At 35.6% G+C, this 22,840-nt stretch overlaps 1 protein-coding gene and 1 pseudogene across 21 annotated transcripts in view; both read left to right on the top strand.

Annotated features, from left to right (window-relative positions):
• Positions 1-22,840, top strand: part of PPFIA2 (PTPRF interacting protein alpha 2) — a 477,637-nt gene that overhangs the window by 139,904 nt on the left and 314,893 nt on the right. For 3 of the 21 annotated variants that reach the window (XM_045464358.1, XM_045464355.1, XM_045464354.1), the window contains exon 1: positions 15,118-15,524. The exons of 16 other annotated variants lie outside the window; for them this stretch is intronic. In XM_045464358.1, the coding sequence (XP_045320314.1) occupies positions 15,444-15,524 (81 nt within the window). In that variant the 5' untranslated portion in view covers positions 15,118-15,443. Of the gene's footprint in view, positions 1-15,116; positions 15,525-22,840 lie in introns of those variants that run through there. 2 more of the 21 variants (XM_045464356.1, XM_045464353.1) reach the window with 1 other exon arrangement.
• LOC123590827 lies at positions 3,305-6,258 on the top strand (annotated as a pseudogene).

Genomic DNA, 22,840 nt, shown 5'->3' with positions numbered 1-22,840 from the left:
AAATAATATATCTATCTTATCTTGGGTATGATAAATCCTAAAGTGCCCTTAACATTTCTGTAGATGTAAGGAGGGATTTTAAATTTGCCTGCCATTTGCATCAAACTTGTTCCTTCTGATTTATGCTGCAGGCTCAATTCCAATGACCTTAGATACTCTTAGATACTACCAGAATCTGTCCTCTCCTTGAACCTACTTGACTCATGCATGGAGGCATTTCCATTACCTTCTTTCCCTAAATTGTAACAAATACAGCTTTTTATGGATAATTTTAAGATAATGAAGGTATTACATCACCGAACAGAAAATAATTTAAAATCAGTAGTAGACATAATAGTTCATAAAGTTGGTCATTCTCTGCCTCAGATTATGTCTTACTGGCTGTCTCTCACGTTAAAGTTTGGATATTTGTTTATATCTTTATATCATTCTAGGTTTTAGTTATAGTCTAGGTATAAAAGTATAAATGTTGGTACATTTTAACTTATAGATTATAAAAACTACTCAGTAGATCTGGTACTGCATCATTTTGGACCCAGAGGACAAATTTGAACCATATAAACCTTTATGTTTCACTAACCCTTAATCTAAGTGTCATTGTCATCAGAACCAAAGCTCCTAAGAATAGAAGGAACATTTACCAATTCAGGTGCTCCTGGGCCTTCACCAGGGAGAAACAGTTAGCTTTACTCTGAATCCAGGGAGGAGACGCATACAAAAATATCAAGCTTCTGTGACCATTGCTGAATGGTAATTTAACTCAAAAAGATTAGCAGTGTGATTATATTCACAATTTTTGGATTTTAATTTTTATAATATATGTATAGGGGTTTTTATTAAAGATTACTTTAAAAATAATTATCTCCATTTAAACAATTTTATTATTATTTATTTTTAAATTCTAATATAAATAACTTACAGTGTTATATTAGTTTCAGGTGCACAATATAGTGAATTGCTGTATCCCCAGTGCTTAGTACAAAGCTGAGAACATTATAGGCACTCAGTTTTTAATTGTTGAATTGACGAATCAGTGGTCCAATTTAAAGAAGTTTGTCAGGAAATTTTTTTCAATAGAAGTGCCATGGACATCAGAAGCATAACTTTAAAATATGAAAACTCTTCCCAGTTATTGAGAAATAATAGATTATTGACTAAATTTTAGTCTTCTTGGCCCTACCTCTTATATTTAATAATGATTAGTTGAAGCTAATTATTACCTACGTTCATTTACTCAATGAATATTTATTAACTTTATGCCAAACATTATGGGAATGAATGCAACAGTTAATAAAACAAAAAATACATTCCTTTATAAAATGAATAAATGTCATTTTTCACATATAGTGCAATGGAGAAAATAAAGCTGACAAAGGGAATAAAGTGTTGCAGGGAAAGAGTGGGGACATACTTTTTAGACCGTGTTCAGAATAGAACTTACAGAAGTGCTGACATTTAGGCGTACCCTTAAGTAACTGATGGACGGAACCATCTGACTATTGGGTGGGCTGGGGAGAGAGCCAGGCAAAAGGAGCCGCAGTTGCAAATACCAAGGAGGCAACATCAATATGGAATTTGAAATCACAGCTCACTAATCCCTCTTCCCTTGTTCTAGTGCCTGTTTATCTTCACTCTTCTCCTTCTTTCCATTACACTTATCCCCTCTGACATACAATTTAATTTACTTATTGTATTGGTGGTTTCTGCACTTCTTCCCACTGCAGTGAGAGCTCTACAAAGAAGGGTGTCTGTCTATTGTGTTTACCAATATATGCTAAATGCCTAGAATAGAATCCACCTCATAGCTGGTACTCAGTAGATCTTCATTGTATCAATTGACCTTATATTTTGGGAACTGCAAGGAGATCATCTGGCAGTGGACAGTACATAGGGGTGTGGTGGCATGAACTGAGGACAGAATTGTATTTAGGGACTTTGTATTTTCTTCGAAATATGACAGGGAACTTCTGGAAGGTTGAGAGTAAGAGAATTCAATGGCCTGATTCACATATTTAACAGATCTTACAGGCTGCTGTGTGGAGAACAATCCACATTCTCCAACAGCCCCCAGTTGAGTGTACAAGCACACCAACATGCTAATAACTCACCTTTTGCAGACTTTAGTAAGGGCCACAATTGAAGTGTGGACTAATTGTGTGACAGTAAAAAGTTTCTGGACTGATAAGACTTCATAGATGAGGGGGCACTGAAACTAGATCTTGAAATGAGTAAAAAGAAAATTCCAGGCAACCAAAAACAATTGGGCAAGGGATAAATGAAACACAATTGTTGTTGGGTTGAATAAAGAAATTTGGAAAGTCGGTTTGGATTCTGAGTGCTGAGAGGGTAACAATGACAGTAAGTTTTTTTAAATACATTATCTCTGTTTTTACAATGAGTTGAAACCTATTTTAATCCCCACTTCAAAGAAACCTGATGCACAGGGAAGCTAAGTCAGCTTTATTCATCAAGAAAGAAGCATGGAGATTTGAACTTGGATCTGTTTGGTGCTAGATCCCATGTACTGAGTTGGTGATTTAATAATAATACAATCAAAGTTTGAAGAATTATCCAATTCCTTGCATCTAATAAGTTCAATCACATTAATATTTATTTTGTATGACTGGGGATGCTAGAGTGTGTAATGCTGTCCAAGGCATCGTAATCATGTTACTGATTATGGCCCTTTTGATATTAAAGCAATGCATTTATAATAAGAATTTCTGTCTCTGTTATGAAATGTTAATATTTATGTTCCTTTCATTTATTTATGTGTGGTGAATGTCAAGTACAAGGCAGATAAATTGAAGAAATTAATGTATGCCCATAATTTATCATGATATAATAAACTCTTGATTCTGTATCTGCATGGCCTTCTAATCAACAAGCTGAAAAATTGTGACTTGACCATAGTCATTTAGATGTCTGCATTTCCAACCAGGAGGTTGTGATCCAGGACATAATAATAACTTATAATAATTCACTAATACTCACATTCATTTAAAATGAAGTTTTGTTGAGGTCATCCTCTACATGGTGTTTTAACTTTTCATTCCTTACTTAGTTATTGGACAGAAGAAATTACTGATAACACAAAATTGGTCACATGACCTGGGCTTAGAAGAGAGAGGAAACATTAAAAATGGAATTACAAAAGTTTTTTTTAATGTTTTATTTATTTTTGAGAGAGCTGGAGAGACAGAGTATGAGCAGGGGAGGGGCAGAGAGAGAGAAAGAGAGAGAGAATCCGAAGCAGGCTCCAGGCTCTGAGCTGTCAGCACAGAGCCCAAAGCAGGGCTCAAACCCACAAACTGTGAGATCGTGTCCTGAGCCAAAGTCATACGCTTACCCGACTGAGACACCGAGGTGCCCCAAAAATGGAATTTAGTGGAGAAAAGGTGAAAAGATAGACTTCTCAAAGAAGAAATATTAGCCAGTGGCTCTTGAGGATAAGCACACACCAGATCAGTGTTTCTCGATCTTGCTCACATTGTAGCATAAAGAGGAAATCATAAAGTTTTCCATTATACTAATGTAGACAGAGGAGGGTGCTCATGCCTAGTATTGAGTACCTCAGGAGCTCTGGAAGTCCCAGGATTTGACAAATCACTCTGAAGCTTAGAGACTGGTGTTTCAGTACACCTGTAATCTGTTTGCAGCACACTGGCTGGGAAGCTCTGTCCTAGTTAGCTCAGAATGATTCATGGTATCACCAAGAAAAGCAGGACATTTTTATCTTGCTTATGTTCGGTTTGACTATAAAAAAAGAATTCCACTACATCAGCTATCCCTTAATCCTGTTTGCACATTGAAAAAAAAAATCTGGGGGGATTTAGAAAAACACCATTTTGACATCCTTAAACTAATTACATAAAAAATCACTAGCGTTGAGGCCTAACCATTGGTATTTTTTAAAGCACCATAGAGGATGCTAATGTGCAGAACATTCTACTCCACTAGATGATCACTAGTGTGTTCTATATCTCTAACCATCTAGGATTTTAAGTGATGTTAGGAGATAGTCTATAGCAACCTAAGTTTGGAGAAGCCATTGAATATGTGGATGCTTTGCAGGGACAATTAAGGAAAACCCGCAAAAGAGACTGTCTTTCAGAAAAAGTGCAAACCATTGCTAACGATGCCTAAGAAGATCCCCAGAGTTAAAATTGCCTGGAAGCTTCCCTTTCTCCTTGTGACAAGATTCAAGTGGAAGTATCAGTCTCAGACTTTGAGATGAGAGAAGAAGAGATAAGGATAGGGGCAAATAGATGTGAGATTGTAAGAAAAGGAATTTTAGTATAAAACAATCAACTATTAATCTGCCGCAAATGAGTGAGTAAACAGCAAAGAGAGGCCTTAGCAGACTAGAGAAATGTTTATTATTGACCTGCTGTGAAAGGAATGTAAGGTATGAAGGGCCAGGCAGTACAGAGAGCACTGCTGAGGTTGAGGATTATGAATTTGTCAGTGTTTTGATTATCTGAGGTGCTCCAACAACACACATCAACCTACGTTGTAGCAGAGAAGCTGGACGAGTGGATTAATACAACTGTTTACTGAATGGGTCAAACAGAAGTATATTAAGAAAATAGAGTGAGGGTTTTGGCAAGAGAATGAAAGATATGATGGACCATGGATTCTTGGTTGGGTATAGAGAGAGTGAAAATGGGAATTAGCAGATAGATTGGGACAGAACTTGGTCAAATGGTATTTATTTTCATGATGTCCAAGAAAAAGTGTAGTGAAAATAAGAGAACACGAGAATGGAAGAAAGGGGAGTCACATTCTGGGGAATACATTCCCCTCCACTCCAGGTGGCTGGACTCCCATTAGAGTAATTCTTCTGGCCCCATTAGAGTAACTTGTATGCCCCCAGGAAGAAATGGCTTCCTTAATAAATGAGTTTGATAGAATGAACTGGGCTTGTGTGACTCATCCCTTTCCTCCCTTCTGTTCTCAGTCTGTGGAACTGCCTCCCCCAAAGAGCATGCATTCTAAACTGCTTTCTGCCATGCTATAAAAACTCTAGCTTCTAGCAACCCGCCCATTCACAGCCAAAGCTTTTAATTGAAGAAGTTAAAATCAACTGATTTGCTTGCATATCTAAGCTTGTTCTTTAATATAGGTATATTTTATTATTCTCTCTCTTTTACATGACAGTTTTACATGACAGTTTCATACCATTTCCTCGCTTCTTCAAACATTCACTACTCCCTCCCCTAAGCTGACTCTCAGCTGATATCTCAGCTTCCTAAGTTCCTGAGCAGTTACACAAACCCCCACCACTATACTTACCAGCAAGGGAAACCACATGCTCTGCCTTCCCACCTGTTATGAAAGATGGTGTTGTCTTCTCTCTAAAGGCAGTGTCTTTTCTCATATGTTCTACCTCCTTTCACCTACTGAAGGACATTTCTCCAGAAATTCACCTTCTTCACCTATGATGAGCCTACATCACAATCTTTCACCTTCTGCTAGACCGTCTCCCTCAGCACAGCTTGTTCTTATTTCTTTCCCTCCTTTCCTTGTCAGCTACTGTCTCATTTCTTTGGTTCCTTGTACAGCAGTGTGCTTTAAAAGTATTGTATAAACACATGGTTTCTATTCCTCTCCTCCCTTTCATTTTAAATTTACATCGATGAGGCTTTTTGCATGTTGTGCATGCCCCTTCCTTTCCAACTCTGGACCAGGACATAGCAGGTGCCGAGATGTTGATGCCCAGGAAGAACCATACTGCCATTTATGAACTCCCTTTCAAGGAGGGAGTGATGGTGGCTAAGAAGGATGTCCACATGCCTAAACACCTTGAGCTGGCAGACAAGAATGTGCCCAGTCTTCACGTCATGAAAGTCCTGCAGTCTCTCGAATCATGAGGCTGTGTAAAGGAACAGTTTGCCTGGAAACATTTCTATTGTTAGCTCACCAACGAGGGTATCCAGTATCTGTGATTACCTTTACCTGCCCCCTGAGATTGTGTCTACCACTCTGCGCTGCAGAAGTCCTGAGATTGGCAGGCCACAGCCCAGAGTTCTGGAGAGTGACCTGCGAGACTCACACAAAGGGAAGCTGATAGACACCTATAGACCAAGCACTGTGTCCCCTGGTGCCGACAAGAAAGCTGAGTCCGGGACTGTCTCAGTAACTGAATTCCAGTTTAGAGGTAGATTTGGTCATAGATGTGGTCAGCCACCTCACCAAAGTTGGAGGAGGTTGTTTTGTGTTGAATAAATCTGTAGTCAGAAAAAAAAAAAAAAAAAACAGGCTTTTCTCCCAACCATCTGCTGAATCCAGTGGCCAGTGCTCAGTCCTTGTTTTAATTGATCTTTCAGCACCATTTGATACAGATGATCACTCTTGCCTACCTGCTTCAGTGCTCACCACTGGACTTCCAGGACACATCCCTCTCTTAGTCACCCCCCCCCCCACCCCCACCTCACTCTGCTGATTTGTTCCTACTCATTCTCCTTCGCTGGTCTCCCAGGACTCTTATTTTTGGAGTATACTAGGGCTTGGGTTTGGACCACTTCTCTTGTCTATTTACATTCACTTCCTGATGACTTCATTCCAGTTTTTTGGTTTTCAGTCTGTATGCTAATGTGGTCTACTGATTTGTATATTCAACTGCCAATGTGACATCTCTATTTAGATGACTAATAGAATCTCAAACTCAACATGGACCAAATTGAACAATTGGATTTTTCTCAAACCTGCTTCTTTCACAGCCTTCATCTCATTGGTAGCAATTTCCTCCTTTCACTGCTCAGGCCAAAAACCTTGTAGTTGTTCTGGATTCCTTTTTTGTCTTTCACAAACCACTTCTGATTCATCAAAAGAACCTGAATACTTCCATAAAATTAAAATAGTTCATCAGATAGTCAATCACCAAAGAATTATTTCATGTGTGAAATCAGTTAGGAATTTATTAATTCCATTTTCATATTGTGTACTGAATTAAAATCAGTACCAGATAAAGAAGTACCAAGATGTAATTTTGATTTATGGTGTGCCTTTGTAATCAGATAGAACTGGTTTCAAATGATGTGACTTTCCCATTTGCCTAAGATGTGATCTTAGACAGTTATATTTCCCTAAGACTCCATTTCCTTATATATAAGTGAGGAATAAATACCTCCTTTTAGAAGGTTTTGTAAAGGACAACTCTGGCATCCCTATAAATAATATCATTCAATAAGTAGCAGCTATTGAATTATTGTTCTTGCTCTTAAACAAAATAAGACAGGATAGTGATTGGCTTTGTCTTTCAAATGAAATTCTTGGAAAAAGTCAAATTAAGGAGAAAATAATGTACCCGCTACCATGGCAACTGAGGCAGTAGAGTCAGTAGAGATCTTAAAGAATAAGAAATGATAGTCTAAAGATTGCTTTAGTCTATATTTTCCACAGTTTTTGACTAATATTGCCTTTGTTCCTGTAATCTTGTAATCTTTGTAATCTTAAACATGGGATTATGAGTAGAATGTCCATCCCTATAAATTAATGTTTTTTTTTAAATGTTCTGTTATTCCAAGATAGCTATGATAACATTATCTGAAAAGCTCTTGTATAGAATTGATCACCATTATGATTTTTCTCTTCCTCTCATCCTGTCAGTTAAACCTGTATCTTCTGAGATGGTATAGACAAACTATTTAACATCAAATGAACTATATGAAGAGCATTAGAACATCTGCTTTGTTTGCTTGGAATATGCATTTCTTCTCTTTAATATGATATTTCTCCCAAAACTCCATGAAGTATGCATGGAGATGAATTTATGGGTGTGTACGTTTAAGTGGGTGGATACATGTAAGTTTGCAAAGTTTCTTTCTCATTCTATTTCATATTTTTTTAATGTTTATTTATTTTTGAAAGAACAAGCAGAGGAGGGGCAGAGGATCTGAAGCAGGCTCCACTCTGACAGAGGTGAGCCTGATGTGGGGCTTGAACTCGTGAACCGGGAGATCATGACCTGAGCTGAAGTTGGAGCTCAAGTGACTGAGCCACCCAGGGGCTCCAATCTGTTTCCTGTTTTTTAAAATCTATTTTTGAAGCTTTTTTTTAAAAATCCATTTTCTAAACTACTAGGCAGCGTTATTTAATACAAACGATATGAGTTAGTAGTTAGAATATCTGTGATTTGTACATTCTCTCTTTTTGTTTTTCATTTATTCACCAACAACTTGACTATTATGTACCAAGAAGTGCATTCAGCCCAAACTTTGAATGCTATATATACCACATATTAACTGTAAGAATCTGGGAATAAGAATAAGTATTTTTTGAGTTCTCAGGACTAGTCAGCAAGTCAAAATGAGATAATTACTATTAAAATACAACCCATGAAAAGAGAGAAACAAAACATCCAGAGGAAGATGTGTCAAGTATTTCCCAAATATTTATTGGGTGCCTTCTCTATGCCTTGCGTTGTGCTGGTTTTGTTAGTTGTAGACAAGAAGGTCTATATAAGGCCACTTTTGCACACTAAGGAATCTTATTTCATCTCAGACTTTAGCTGGAAATTATGCTTCTTGATTTAAAAACTAAAATAAAAATTCTGTATTGGTTACTGAGAATTCTTTTGCATCCCGATGCGGTAATTATGGTGTATAGTAACAGAGAACATCTATGGAAACTGGACAATAAATAAAGTAAAAAAGATTGATTTATCCAGAGTGGAAATATTGGTCACAAATAGCTAAGAATTTAGCCAATTTCTAAGAAAAAGGGAAATTTAATATCAAAACTGTACTATACAATAGTATAGTGCATGTAGGGTATATCCATGTTTAAGTTCAATATGTAATATTCTATATGTAGGTCTCATGCCATAGAATAGACCCAGTATTTCTCAACTATTTATGTTTATAAAAGTCAGAACTCAGAAACCCCTTCAGATGTTATAAAAACTTAAACTATGTGGGCGTCTGGTATCCACAGTGGTAGATGAAGAAATAACATCCTGTCATAAAACTGTAATGTGAGATTTGTAAACCAGGCTAATGACATGTATTTTAGAACATGAGAGAAGCTTAACAAAATATAGTAAAATTATTGAGTCATAGAATTATAGAGTTCTAATCAATCAGTATTTTTTTTGTTAAAGGACCAAAACAAAACTTAATCCTGAATTTCAGACAGTTTAATATTTTTAATTTAAGCATGAAGATGTTTATGGGTTATTATAATACATGTAAATATTTGTGAAAAATGTCATTGAAGCAAAGAGAAACCAAAGTGCAAAAGAAGAAGGATTATAGAAAGAAGATACCATTTTAAAATTTTCTAATTTGAGTTTGGAAGACAATATATATGTAGGTATGTTTGTGCATGTATGTGTACATATGTGTATGCACATGTGTATAGTCATTCATGTGTATAATGCACACACAAAACATACATGCTCATAAATATATACATGCATCTACATACCTGCCTGTATCTAGACATATATAAAAAACTTTATGAGATTATGTGAAAAAAAAAATAACCCAACACACTATCATCAAAATGTGAACTGAAAGCATATTTAATATTTTTGTCTTGTTACATATGGAAGTTTGGAAATTTCAATATGCTTGATTTGTGTTTATTTATTTAGTCCACATAGCTACAAATCTTGAAGGATCACAAAGGGTTCTATATTTATTTACTTGAGACACTCTCAATGAGTAATTAAGTAGCTAAAAAAATCTCTTGAACTTGGAAGAAAGTCTTTGAGGCATTACAAGTTTTGTTTTGTTTTGTTCATTGTTTTTTAATTTGGATCTTCTAATGTAAGATCTCACTGCTGGAATTGATTATACCTGTTGGTGGAGTGTCTCATTGGCTTACTACAAACACAGTGTTTCCTTTCACTTCATTCACCTGCCTTTCATTTCTGTTCTAACCTGTAAAAGGTGTCTGGCACTTCATTGCTCTTCGATAAAAATTTTTTGAATAAATGCATGAATAAATGAATGAACAAAACCTACCAACTTATGCACAAGCAGCTGTGACTCTCAGGAAGGAGACTCTGAGGCAGGGTGTAAAAGTAAACTTACAGTTTTGTCTGTGTACACAGGGTCATCTTTGCTCAATCTTGTAGAAGTCACGATATGAAGAGAAGGATGCAGATATATAGAGATGCATAAATATGACCACACATTTAGTAGATAGATATGATAGATAATCTAGCTGGCAATATGTACTTAACTAGCTTCCACATGCCATCCATATGGATCACTAGGATGTATTGCCCATCTGGACTGCAAATTTCACTCCATCTGGCATGACTTCTAGCTGAACGCTTGGCTAGAGAATTCTTTGTTATCCTATAGTGTTATGGTGTAAATTGTAGTGATATCTCTCTTCCTCGTCCTCGTCTTTCTCTCTCTCTTTCTCTCTCTCTCTCTCATTCCTATTTTTGTCCAGTATGGCATTTTTCCTCCTGAGCATTTATCAGAAACTAACAGCACATGAACAGCCCTTTCAGTGTATTTCTTTAATTCCCCAAAGTATTATCACTCTAGCAAATTTTTGAGCTTCTTATTCAATACCTGTAAATGAACAAAAAAAGGTGTATTGAATTGTCTTGAAGTAGAATATACAGAACAGTTATTTGTTTAAAAAGTTATATTGAAGGGATATAAAAAAAAGTGTGAGCTGAATCCTCCTGACAGTATATGGAATAGTAGATTCCAAAGTATTTTTTGAACTTTTTATCAAATCAAGTTGATAGCATACATTTCATAAGGCTTTAAGAATAGTTATTCTCAGAGGCCAAGAGGTGGATTCAATGACTTCTGGGAATCTTCTCTGTAAGTCTATTAAAAACAGTGTCTGGCTTCAGGACTTTTATTTTACCCATTTTTAAGAAAGTGTAATTTAGGGGCGCCTGGGTGGCTCAGTCGGTTAAGCGTCCGACTTCAGCTCAGGTCACGATCTCACAGTCCGTGAGTTCGAGCCCCGCGTCAGGCTCTGGGCTGATGGCTCAGAGCCTGGAGCCTGCTTCCAGTTCTGTGTCTCCCTCTCTCTCTGCCCCTCCCCCGTTCATGCTCTGTCTCTCTCTGTCTCAAAAATAAATAAACATTAAAAAAAAATTAAAAAAAAAAAAAAAAAAGAAAGTGTAATTTAGTCATCCTTTTACTTTCTCATTTTCGATTTCCTTCTGTAAAAATTCAAGTGGTTGAGACAGCTAGAATTAAACTTTCCTGGAGTTTGTATTCTTAATTTCTTTCTTTTGAGAAGAGATATATCTTGAGAGATTTTTGGGCAGTGGTCTGTGGGTAGCAATTAAAATGGACATCTTACCAGTACTTGATGTGGTTGGTAGACATGGCCCAGAAACTAATGAGTCCTGGCCTGAGCACAGTAAGTTTTGTTTCACATAGTAATATTGTACTATCTTTCACTTTCGAGTTAATACTTAAAATAGTGTTATTATAAATTGAACGCAATCAAACTAAGAATGAAGTTTTTGACAAGCCAAAAAAATCTTGGAAAGCTATTTGGAAAACTTAAGAAAGATGTCAAAATATACTAACCAAAAGTATGAAAATATGTCTGTACATTTTATATATTTTTTGAGATAAGAATGTTCTTACTTTACTTGATTTCATAGAAATGGGGTGTTGACCAGATTAATAAGTCTCTTTATTAATTTCACTTGAGAAAAGTTTATATATGAGAAAACACGTCTAACACAGTTACCTCAGGTGCCCTGAAATGCTTTCAATCATATTTCCCAAAACATTCCATGTCATCTTGTATGTCTTCACGCATTGTTCCTTCTCTTCCTTCAACCTCCTGCCTTTGCCAAGGTCATTTTGATATATCCCTGTGTTAGATACTTTTCAGATGAACTCAGTCTCCTTTACATTAAGTCAGTCATTAGCACTTACTAAACTTCATGTCAGGTGTCTTGCTAGTTAATAACCTCTTAGTAATCGATGTCTCTCCCACCAAATTTAAAATTCCTTAATAAGGACAGAGACTGTATCTCTTATAATTGTGATGCTAGGGCCAAGAAATAGTACCAGACTTCTATAACCAAAATGGACAAGGCAAGGTTCTGTATCCTTTCAATTTTCAGATGTGGACACCACTTTCCCTGTTGGCTACCAAGCAGAGAAAGAAAGTTATCTTCAAATAAGCATTCAGTACAATTATATACCATCATTATCATAAATAGCCTGCTTAGAAAACAAAAGTTTGGGGAGGAATGTATCTTTTGGCAATTTCTGCAACATTTAGAGTAAAGCACTGTATTTAAAATAATTATATATTTATACTGTTTCTCCTTCCAGCTTACTCAACATTAATTCTTTCTTCCCCTCCCCACACAAAAACTGTGAAAAAGAAAAACCTGTACCTTTCTTGGCCAAAAAGCTTCAGAATTCCTTGCTGAAATAGTTTGTTGGTTGAGGCAAATTCAGCAAATGTATGAAATTATGCCGGGGATATGTAATATTATACCATGAATATTTGATTTACTGGCCTTCTAAATAATAATAAGAAATCTAGTGAATCATATGGTCTGTATTATATCAGAACCAATTTACAGGTAAGCATAAAACACACAGGTTTTATTTGCACCATAATAATCTATTTGGCAAAAAAAATAAATAAAAATTCCTTTAAAACCTGGGTTCACAAGAAGCTTCACATTTGTTTTCGAGACATTGTTTCCACTGATAGCTCTTTGAGGAGCAGACTTACCTGGCCCTGCCAACCATAAGAGGAAGTATCTCTGAGTAGGAAAAACTAAAATTTTTTACATACATAGCTAATTACCAAAGCTAGTATGCCTGTATACTTATTTTATTTAATTTGATAGTCATTTGAATGAATCCCATGTAGCCTAAAAAATCAGAAAGGAAAAAAGAATATTTAAAAAATATAAGGTAGCTGCTTAAATAATCACGAAAAAGAAAGCACGATTTTTCTATTTAAATTGCAGTGGTAGAGTTATAATTAAGATGACTAATAGTTTTAGTAACTAGGTAAATCATGCAGGAGAAAAAAAAGCAGTTTTAAAAAATAATCATTTGTGTGCTCAAAGGAAAAAAAGGATGGGAACACATCAAAGGGAAATAGGAGCCGACCTGAAGGACTTCCCTGTAGCCAAATCTGGGACGATTTAAGCATCAAAATAAATTATATTGTATAATAACTCTACGTATAAAATAAATATCTCTGAGTTCATACTGGTAGAAGTAAATAGTTGAAAAAATAATTATAGATGAGGCAAATCTTCCCTACAGAAAAATTCCATTTAATACATATAAACACTACCCTCCCCCAGGATGTAAAGCTTAATTTTACCACTTTCTATCACCTCTTGGAGAATATACTAGACTTAGTGGCCAAGTTCCAAAGAATAGAGTATGGAAAGGAAAACATAGTAACTTTACAGTAGAGAAACCTGGCAAACAACACCTTACCAAGTGATGGTTAATATCACTAGTGATAGGTGGATATCACATACTCCCATGATGTTGTGATGAGGTCACTTCATTAATATATGATGAGAAGGACACTTTACCTCTGTGGTATTCTTCCCTAAAACCCATAGCCCAATGCTAATCATTAGGGAAACATCGAATAAAGTTAATAAAAGCATCAAAGCAGGGTAGCCTGTGGGATACTTGGCCAGTAAATCTTAAGTCTTCCAAAGATCAAGATCATGAAAAACAAGGAAAAGCTGAGAAGGTGTCACAGGCCAGAGGAAACTCAGGAGACATGGAAACAAACTGAATGTGAAACCCTGGATTGGAACCAAGAACACAAAAGAGACATTAGTAGAATGACTAGTGAAACCATAGTAAAGTCTGGAGTTTATTTAATAATAATGTACCAATATCAGTTACTCAGTTTTGACAAATGTATCGGAGTAATACAAGATGTTAACAGAGAAATCTGTTGAGGGATATATGGGAACTTTCTGTACTATCTCGGTAACTCTTCCATAAATGTAAGATTATTCTCAAATTAAACATTTGTTTAAAAATTATCTTCTGGTTTATTTAGCAGTTTGCCGAGCAAACAATTACCTACTTGCAGAATTTACCAGAATGTGGGGGTCCTATCTAAAGAATTGAAAATCATTTTTCTGCTTCCTCCTCATTGATATAAATTTGAATCATAGTTGGCAAATAAAAGCTACAAATGAATAAAAGTTTAAGTTTTGAGAGCCCATCACCATCATAGTTTGATAGTCTTCAGGTTCAAAGCAGGTGGTTCCTGGTTGTTAATTATATATAACTATGCCATCTTAGATACATTCACAAAGTCACCACTTTGGGCTCATTCTCATCTCTGTTTTCCTGAAGTCTCCACCTTTGAACCATGTGTAAATGGAGCATTTATTTTTACCTCTAAAAAGTGTAAAGTCATCTGAATATGATCTTTTATACAGACTGAATAATCTGTGTTAAAAGACATAAAAAATGAACACGCTTTGCAGCACAGCCTATACAGTTTACAGTTTACAGTTTACAGTTAATGTTTTTGGATATTGACTTAAAAATCTTCATGTATCTAAAAGATAATTTTCTTTTTTTCTATATATGAGAGTTAAAGTTTTGATTTTTTAAAAACAAGTGTATTGTCCTTTTTTAGTTAACTTTGAAACTTAATGATTTTTGAGTTAAAATGGGAGAAGTAGAGTAATGATTATGCTCATATTGTGATGTGCGTTAAGAGTTCAGAAAAGTAGAAATATTTAGTGCATTTTATTTGATAATACTCCTAGTATTATATAGCTTTCCTGAATTGTATGTCTTGAGCCTTAATGTTCTAGCCAACTATAATATGCTTTGATCTCTAAACTTAAAAATATTCTTCCCTTTCAAAGAAAAGGATTTGTACAAAAGTCTAAAATCTCATTGAAAAGGCTGGGAGTAACAAAGAGATCTGGAAACATACAGAAATAAGAGTGATGGAACAATAATTTGTTGCTAAATACGGCTTTAAACAGCATACGAAACATGCTTCAGGTTAGTCAGAAGAGGTCCTCTGTATTACACTGTGCGCGCTTCCCTGAAATGAAACTGTATGTTATTGGTTAACCAGGATATTTAGCATAATCACTCTGCTAGACTGTGGTGGAGGGAGGTGATTATCACTGAGAACAGATGGGCAGGTCCACAGCACTGCCAGATTCTGCACAAGCTCCATTTATTGTTGGTTCTTGCTTTTTCCCTTCTGTGTTTTAATTTTTTAAAAAACATTGTACGTTCTAAAGAACTAGCTGCACAAAAGGTCGGTGGCTGATAACCTTTCAGCTTAGATTTCAAACGTAGCAGAAAGATTCAAAATGCTATCACTGTGTATCTATGAAGGATGGGGCAGATTTCATTTTACCCTCTAGCCTCCCTCAATGCATGCACGGATTTATCTGTACGCTAAGCTCTCTGCTCTGCATCTGTAGCTTCTTGTGGATTATATTGTCTCTGTGATCAGAAATGATTTTCTCGGATATGAACACCGTTTCTGGCTCCCCTAAAGTGCATCCTCCTAATGGGACCCGGTTTTACACTTTTCAAGTAAGTGTGTTTTAAATGGCTTCACTACTTAGGAAGTTAATGTATAGTCAAACTTTTAATAAAAGGAAATATAATCAAAGGAAAACTGCAAAGTGTGCAAGTGTTAAAGAGGATGTAAGAAATGGATAATGTGCATGTCAGTTTAATCTGTTTTTTAAATATGGAAATAGGATGGCATTAGACTTCTCTGTGAATTCAAGCAAAATAATAACGAACACTTAATTTTCTCAGGGATTTTAAAACTTGCTACTGTGTCATCCTTGAGGGTTTATGAGATGAGTCTCCTGATACTGTTATTTATGGCTGTAATATGGTGAATATTAGGAGTTACTTCTCTTCTATATCACAGAGAGAATAGAAGTAAGAGACATATTATGGAACTTTGAAAACTATGTCCTCTGGGCTTAGAAAAATGTTTTCTATTTCATACACATAGCTCAACAGAATTTGTTAGTTAATTTTGTTACATGTGCAATATACAGGCAATCAATAATATAGGAAGCTTACATACCATGTTTAGTATGCGTTACAATTTGAGATCAAGTAGAAACTCATTAAGATGGAAGCTTTTCTGTGTTATCAAGAAGTCAGAATGATTTATAATATAAATATAAGTGTGAGTAACAAAGCTGTTACCTACTAAATGTATTTCAGTTGCCTGTGAATAAATCAGTCATCAGTCTAGAAAATGGATAAGCCTAAACTAAATCAGATTCTTCCTCATTTTTGTCCTCAAACTGCATCTTTTAGTACTAAGGTTTACTTTGTAATTCAGTCATTTCATCATTACATGAAAAGAGAAAATGAACCTCTTCCCTCCATATATTTTACTTTATGGGAATATAAACAGCCTGGCATTTAATTATTTTAGCTCTACAGTTACAGTGTTCTGAAAAAAAAATATATAAAGACCTAGAGATTAATATGGGAGAGAGTCAGAATTCTTTTAAAAGAGGGCTCTGAATAAATGCACATCTGATTTGTTAATGTCTTTTGCCTTTGCAAACTCTGAGCAGTAAATATAATTACTCCATCTCTCTCCCCATTTTTATACTTCTATTTTTAATCCTGTTGCCTCTCCTGCTTTACACTGATGTCTACTGATAGTGCAAGTCTGTGCTGTTACAGAATATATTCACTTCCCAGTGGCGATCTGCTTATTGTGGCAGTGACTCAAAATGCAAGTGCCCTGGGGCTGTTCTGCAGAATTATTACTTTTTTTTTTTTTTCTTCTCCGTACACTGAGATATAAACACTCTTTACAATATCCTGTAGCTGGCTCTTTGGGGCAGCTTTTGACATTAGGTATTCTACTTCAGTCTCTTAAAGTTTAAGGGTCAGTAAATTCCATATGCTCAGTCATGACACAAGCTTTTTACAATTCCTTCAGTAAAGATCTTGCTGACACCTTTCTTGGCAGATGATTTTCTTTGAAAACACACTGGAATGATTTTTAAACACTCATTTTGTTGTTGTTGATGTTATAACGATTCATGTACAAACTCTAGGAATTTGGACAAAATAGAAATGTTGACAAATAATGAACTCTATTTCACATTTTTAATTCATAAAGTGGCATTTGATCCTGACATTTATGGTAACAGGCAATGTGCGCTTAACTTTTTGTTGCTATTCGTTTTTGTTTTTGGCAGAAGAGAAGGAAGAAAAAAAGATCATTTTTTAAAGCATAAAGGTAAAGATTGATAAAAACTGACTCTTTATTTTCAAAGGGCAGAATTAAACATGATTAGTTTTCTTCGTTATATGTATCAACCTAATTTAAGGCAATGTATTTTCTTTGGTTGAAATATTGTTATAAGAGATGAGATGCTGGAGAAGTAACAGACCATTTCTGGGGAAAAACATGAAAATGATTAGTTAAATTTTCAAAAGTGGTTCTCATTATGGAATGGCATGCATAAGTGTGTTTCAGAAACGATTCTGCATCAAGGAGTTGAGATTTTAATGCTTACTTTCTTAAAATTATTTTAGCATAAGAGTTAGCATATGCAAAACATTTAAGATAGCTTAGCATGAATAATATTCAGTTTCAGTTCCATTTTCTCATTAAATGTTCAAACTGTTCTGCCATATTTGCTGAAACTGTACATTACCAAATTTTAAGAGTAAGATTTAAAATGTATTTGACCTGAACAGTTCAAAGGTAAAAAGCCAACAAATAAGCTAAAGGATATTAAGACTTTCATTTTCATTGTATTTTAATTTAGTCAAATATATTCATACTTCTACATACACATGCAAATACTGTTTTTGTATAGACTATCTAACACTTAATTTAAATTAATTTCCTTATGTGTGAGATCTCAGTTCTGTATTACTGTGAATAGACGCGTATCTGTTTTTTTGTTTTTTTGTTTTTAATTCAGAGGTGCTTTGATCCTGGATGATGCCAGAACTCAATTTGCACTATATATTTAGTGAATTGTTTATCCCCCAAAATCAAGTTCTGGAGTGTGGTTGCTTAGAATGCCTTTTGGTTGACAAAAATTAAGATTAAATGCTACCATAAGAAAAAATTGATTATAATGTTTGTGTGTATTAGAACTGCCAATTTATGGAGCTCAAATGTGTATAAGTGGGAAATCTCATTTAAAACAAATTTGAATGGATATATATATATGTATATATATATATATGTGTGTGTGTATATTGTATATATATATGTGTGTGTGTACACACACACACACACACACACACACACACACACTATACATAAGAATGCAGTAAATTCTCCCTAATTTTATGTCCATAACAATTATGTCCCAACGTGATTTCACATTTAGCTGTAGTGTTGCAAATAAAACAGTCTATATGCTTTATTAAATCTCTAGATCGGCTAATCATAAAGTGTGAATCCTCCCAGAGGTATTGGGGTCCAGCATACTACCCCTCATTTTCTAGAGATAAACTGTCTTCACCTAGTGGTTTTCAGACTGTAACCACGCAGCCCTGAGACTTCATGAAAGTTTGTTAGTAGATGCCATAAACAGTAGGGAAGAAGAACACACTCTGAGGCTCTTAATGTTTCCCTATTCTGTATTTACCAGTTTTATTCATTGGAGCTCTATGCAAGTTTTATGAACAGCAATAATAACAAACAGCATGGTGTTATCAAAAACAGAACAAAATAAAGGTTATGTGCTACTTCCTCACATTAAAGGAATTTATGTCTGATGAGAGCAACTTTGTCTATTTAATCTGCAAGGAAGTTATTTCTGTTTAGAATACCTTTTTTTACCATTTAATCCTAGCATTAATAACATCAACTGCCAGGACTGTGTAAAAGAGTGACTGACTCTGTTGCCCCCTGGGACCCACAGAAAACAAAATATGGCCACATAGTAATCACCATTTTTATGTTTGAAATAAATACTTCATGTATCCTCCATCCTTAAAGGATAAAGTTCATCTCTCCAGCTTGGCATGAAAAGCTCTTCATGGTCTGGTGCACACGCAACATACTGCTAATTTACTTGGCTTTGCTCTCCCAGAATACTGTCTGTATACTTCTGCTGCCCGCCTCTTCCATGAACCTGCCCACTGGGATTTTTTTTTGTTTTGTTTTGTTTTTCTTTTTACTTGAAGACTCATCTCAAATGCCACCTCTCTTGTGAAGCTTTTACTCATTCACCTCATTTCTGCAGGCTGTATTAAGTGGCTTCCTTCCCCTTGCTCCTTTGCCTGTGCGTACAATCATTGGAGCACTTATCACGCTTTGTCTTAATCCCCAAGAACATTTTATCAATCTGTGTCCCTAGCACATGGATACTGCCAGTATCTCTGTTTCATAAGCTGGGGGCATATATTAGAAAGGTAAATGATAAGAATATGAAAACTTAAAACAATCAACAACAAGTTCTTTTTTTAATGATATAGGCAGCAGGTGAAGCATTACTATTAAAATATCTAAAGTGTATATAAAGGTAAATTTAATAGTAAACTTTTGTGTACTGCTGTTCTTCAAAGTTCTTCAAAGTAGGTAATGGTTACATGAGTAATCAAGGAAAAATGTTAATTTTATTATTTTTAAGATGCATTTTTATGGCAGCTAGACAAAATCTCCTTGAGATTTTCTTCTTTCTATCTCTTTACCATTCCTTATTACTCAGGGTTTTTTTTTTTTTATATTTCATCAAGAGAGATTTAAAATTTCATTAGTATATAGATTTCCCATTCAGCAGATAGGATTAGCACCCAAAATAAACAGAATACTAAAAAGTAAGCTACTAATTTCAATTGCATGAAGAATTTTACTCAAAAGATTTACTGGTTTTTAGTGTGGCACACCATATCTTTGTTATTGAATGAGGTTGAGATAATTCTGGCTTTTTAGCAAAGAGCCAGATTTTTTTTTTTTTTTTTAACATCTATTCTTTTGGTACTACCTAGGAGTCCACTGTTATTTTTCCATTATTTGGAGCACATTGTAACTTCTTATTGTTGATGATTTTGAAATGCATTGAAAGTATCTAGTAGAACACTTGGCACATGCTATGTGTTAAAAAAAAACAAAACAAAACAAAACTGGGGCAGCTGGGTGGCTCAATCAGTTAACCGTCCGACTTCAGCTCAGGTCTTGATCTCATGATTTGTGAGTTTGAGCCCCGCATCGGGCTCTGTGCTGACATCTGAGTGCCTGGAGCCTGTTTCGGATTCTGTCTCCATTTCTTTCTGCCCCTCCCCAACTCACGCTCTGTTTCTCCAAAATAAATAAACATTAAAATTTTTTTAAATAAATAAATTAATTAATTAAAAAGAAATAAATAAATTAGCCCTATAGAGATAAGAAAGGCCCCATGGCTCCAGGGTTACATAGCAATACAGGCAGAGATCCCCAGCTAAATGAGAGAATTGCGTTTTTTCTCTATCATCCAGTTGTATGCAGTCATGATTACGAGTGGCAGAGATACATAAGAGGTGGAACAGATGGACTAGCATATTCAGAGGTACTTACTGGTATGTGGGAAAGGCAGAGTTTAGTATAACAGGAACATAAACTGGAGATAAGAAATGGTTAAAAGTGAAGTGTGCAAACTCAAAAATTAAACATAAATTTGAATGTCATCCTCAGGGATCTTGGACTTGAGATTTAAGGATTTTCAGTGAGGATTGACGAGCTTGGAGTTGCTGTTTAGTTAGAATTTTGAACTGTGCCTTGGCTTGATGATAGGACTAGAGCAGAGAGAACAATTCAGTAGCTTTCAGAAAAATTCAGATGAATCTTTATGATTTCTCTGCGCTACAGATGAAAACAAACACTAAACCGATACTCAGAAAAACTGATGCACACAAAAGGATTTCAAATAGTTGTTAACAGTGTAGAGTAAATAATGTAGTTTCTGTCTGAAATCAAAGTTATGGGAACCCAAAAGTCCATGCTCTTTCCCTTATATTCTGCTGCCTGTAGTGTTATTTAAATATATTAGCAAAAGTATTCCAAGCTGCATAATTTCCAACCTCAGTGATCTATTTATTTATAAACATATAGAAATCTGCTCTACCACTAAAAACATTGTACTACAGTCTCATTGTGTGTGTGTGTGTGTGTGTGTGTGTGTGTGTTTAACTTAAGGTTTTCACTTAGTTACCCCTCCTCATTTTATCTTTACTGGCACGACATTCTCCTATTGGAAAGGCATTTTTATAGTAACCAAACTATATCCTATACTATATCCTATTACTATATCAGTAAACTTATATCCTGAAATTGTACTGAATGACAAAAAGAGAAATCAAATCGGGAGGGAAAGCTCTCCTAAATACATGCCTGTATTAAGTAAATAATACTCTGGACATCAGTGAGACCAACCAAGGGAATCAATGAGTAGCCCTGGGAGCTTCATGTAGGAAATCATAATTCTTTAACCTGCAGAGGTTTCTGCTTATTGAAAATCTGGTGGACTATATGTTCTGTGAGCACCGCGTCCTTCTTTTCACTGTTAAATCACTAACACCAAGCAGAGTGCTTGGCACACAGCCATGATTAGCAAATAATGTTGAATTGATTAGCAAGTTGAAAGGAAGAATGTCTTGTCCTGCATCATGTAGGCATTACTGATAGCCTGATATAGAATGACCTTCCCCTAGGAACACATAAATGGTTCTAAGATTCCCAGGCTGATGTCCACAAATATATTTCACTTATACCTAGCTAAAATAGCTTCATTTTTCAGGTAGTGTCTGGAGGGGAGGGTAATTGGAAGTAGAGAAATGATTGAAGATGCTCCTGAGATAATCATTTCATGCACCAAGCGCAGTGCCAGGTGGTTAGTAAGGGCTCCATAACCAGCAGCAACAGTATCAGAAGCAGCAGAGATGGGGTCTGTGGACCACACTGGAGGTGGCAAGGATGAGCCAAAAGAAATTAAGCATGAGGGAAAAGCTATTAAGAGATACATTCTAAAGAGTTTAACTTACTGAATATAGGACACAAAAGAGGACAAGGCAAGATTACCCCCAAAGTTTCTAATGAGGGAAAGAAGGATATGGAGGAGGAACAGCTTTGAAAAACAATATATTTAGTTCAGTTTTGGACAGATTGAGTAGACCAGTTGGAAACACAATTGTGCCTCTCAGGAGAGAGGTCTGAGTAGTAGATGTAAATGTGGGAGGCATCTGCTTACAGAGTAGAGAACACTATGGAAATGGATGAAATGACTTTGGCAATGAATGAGGTGAAGGGGGCAGATGGATGGGACATGAAATCCTTGGACATATTGACCTACTCAGAAGTATCATTATGGGTATATGTACTTGGTTTATTTCATAAACATATTTGGAAGCCTTTTCTTTATCACTCCTCCTTGAATATCACCCCTGAACCTAATTTAAAAAAAAAGAAAGTAAGAAAAAGAAAGAGAAATGAAAGCAAATTAGCCCTATAGAGATAAGAAAGACCCCGTGGCTCCAGGGCTGCATAGCAATTCAGGCAGAGGTCTCCAGCTAAATGAGAGACTCTTGAGGTTTTTCTCTGTCAAGTTAGATGTTCCTGCCTCTTTATGTGTGTGTTTGCTTTATTTTGTGAATGCGTTTTGGAAGCTAAAATTCTCTTTCAAACCCCTCCTTGAATGTCATTCCTGAACCTTCATTCTTACACTTGCGTAAAAGTAATCTGTTATACCGCTTAATGATACTGTGTGTAGTTTTTCACTTAGCTCTCTCTAAGACTAGTCTGTGAACTCCTGGAAGCATAAAATGTATTTACTTAGCTACTTACAGTTGTTCATTGACACTTAGCCTAATGTCTGTTAAACAGAGGTTGTCTGTATTTTTTGAATGAATGAATGAATTCATGT

The sequence above is a fragment of the Leopardus geoffroyi genome, chromosome B4 (assembly GCF_018350155.1).
Source record: "Leopardus geoffroyi isolate Oge1 chromosome B4, O.geoffroyi_Oge1_pat1.0, whole genome shotgun sequence".
Classification (NCBI taxonomy): Eukaryota; Metazoa; Chordata; class Mammalia; order Carnivora; family Felidae; genus Leopardus; species Leopardus geoffroyi.
The sequence above is the reverse complement of the archived record's forward strand: the minus strand, read 5'-3'. Positions and strand labels throughout refer to the sequence as shown.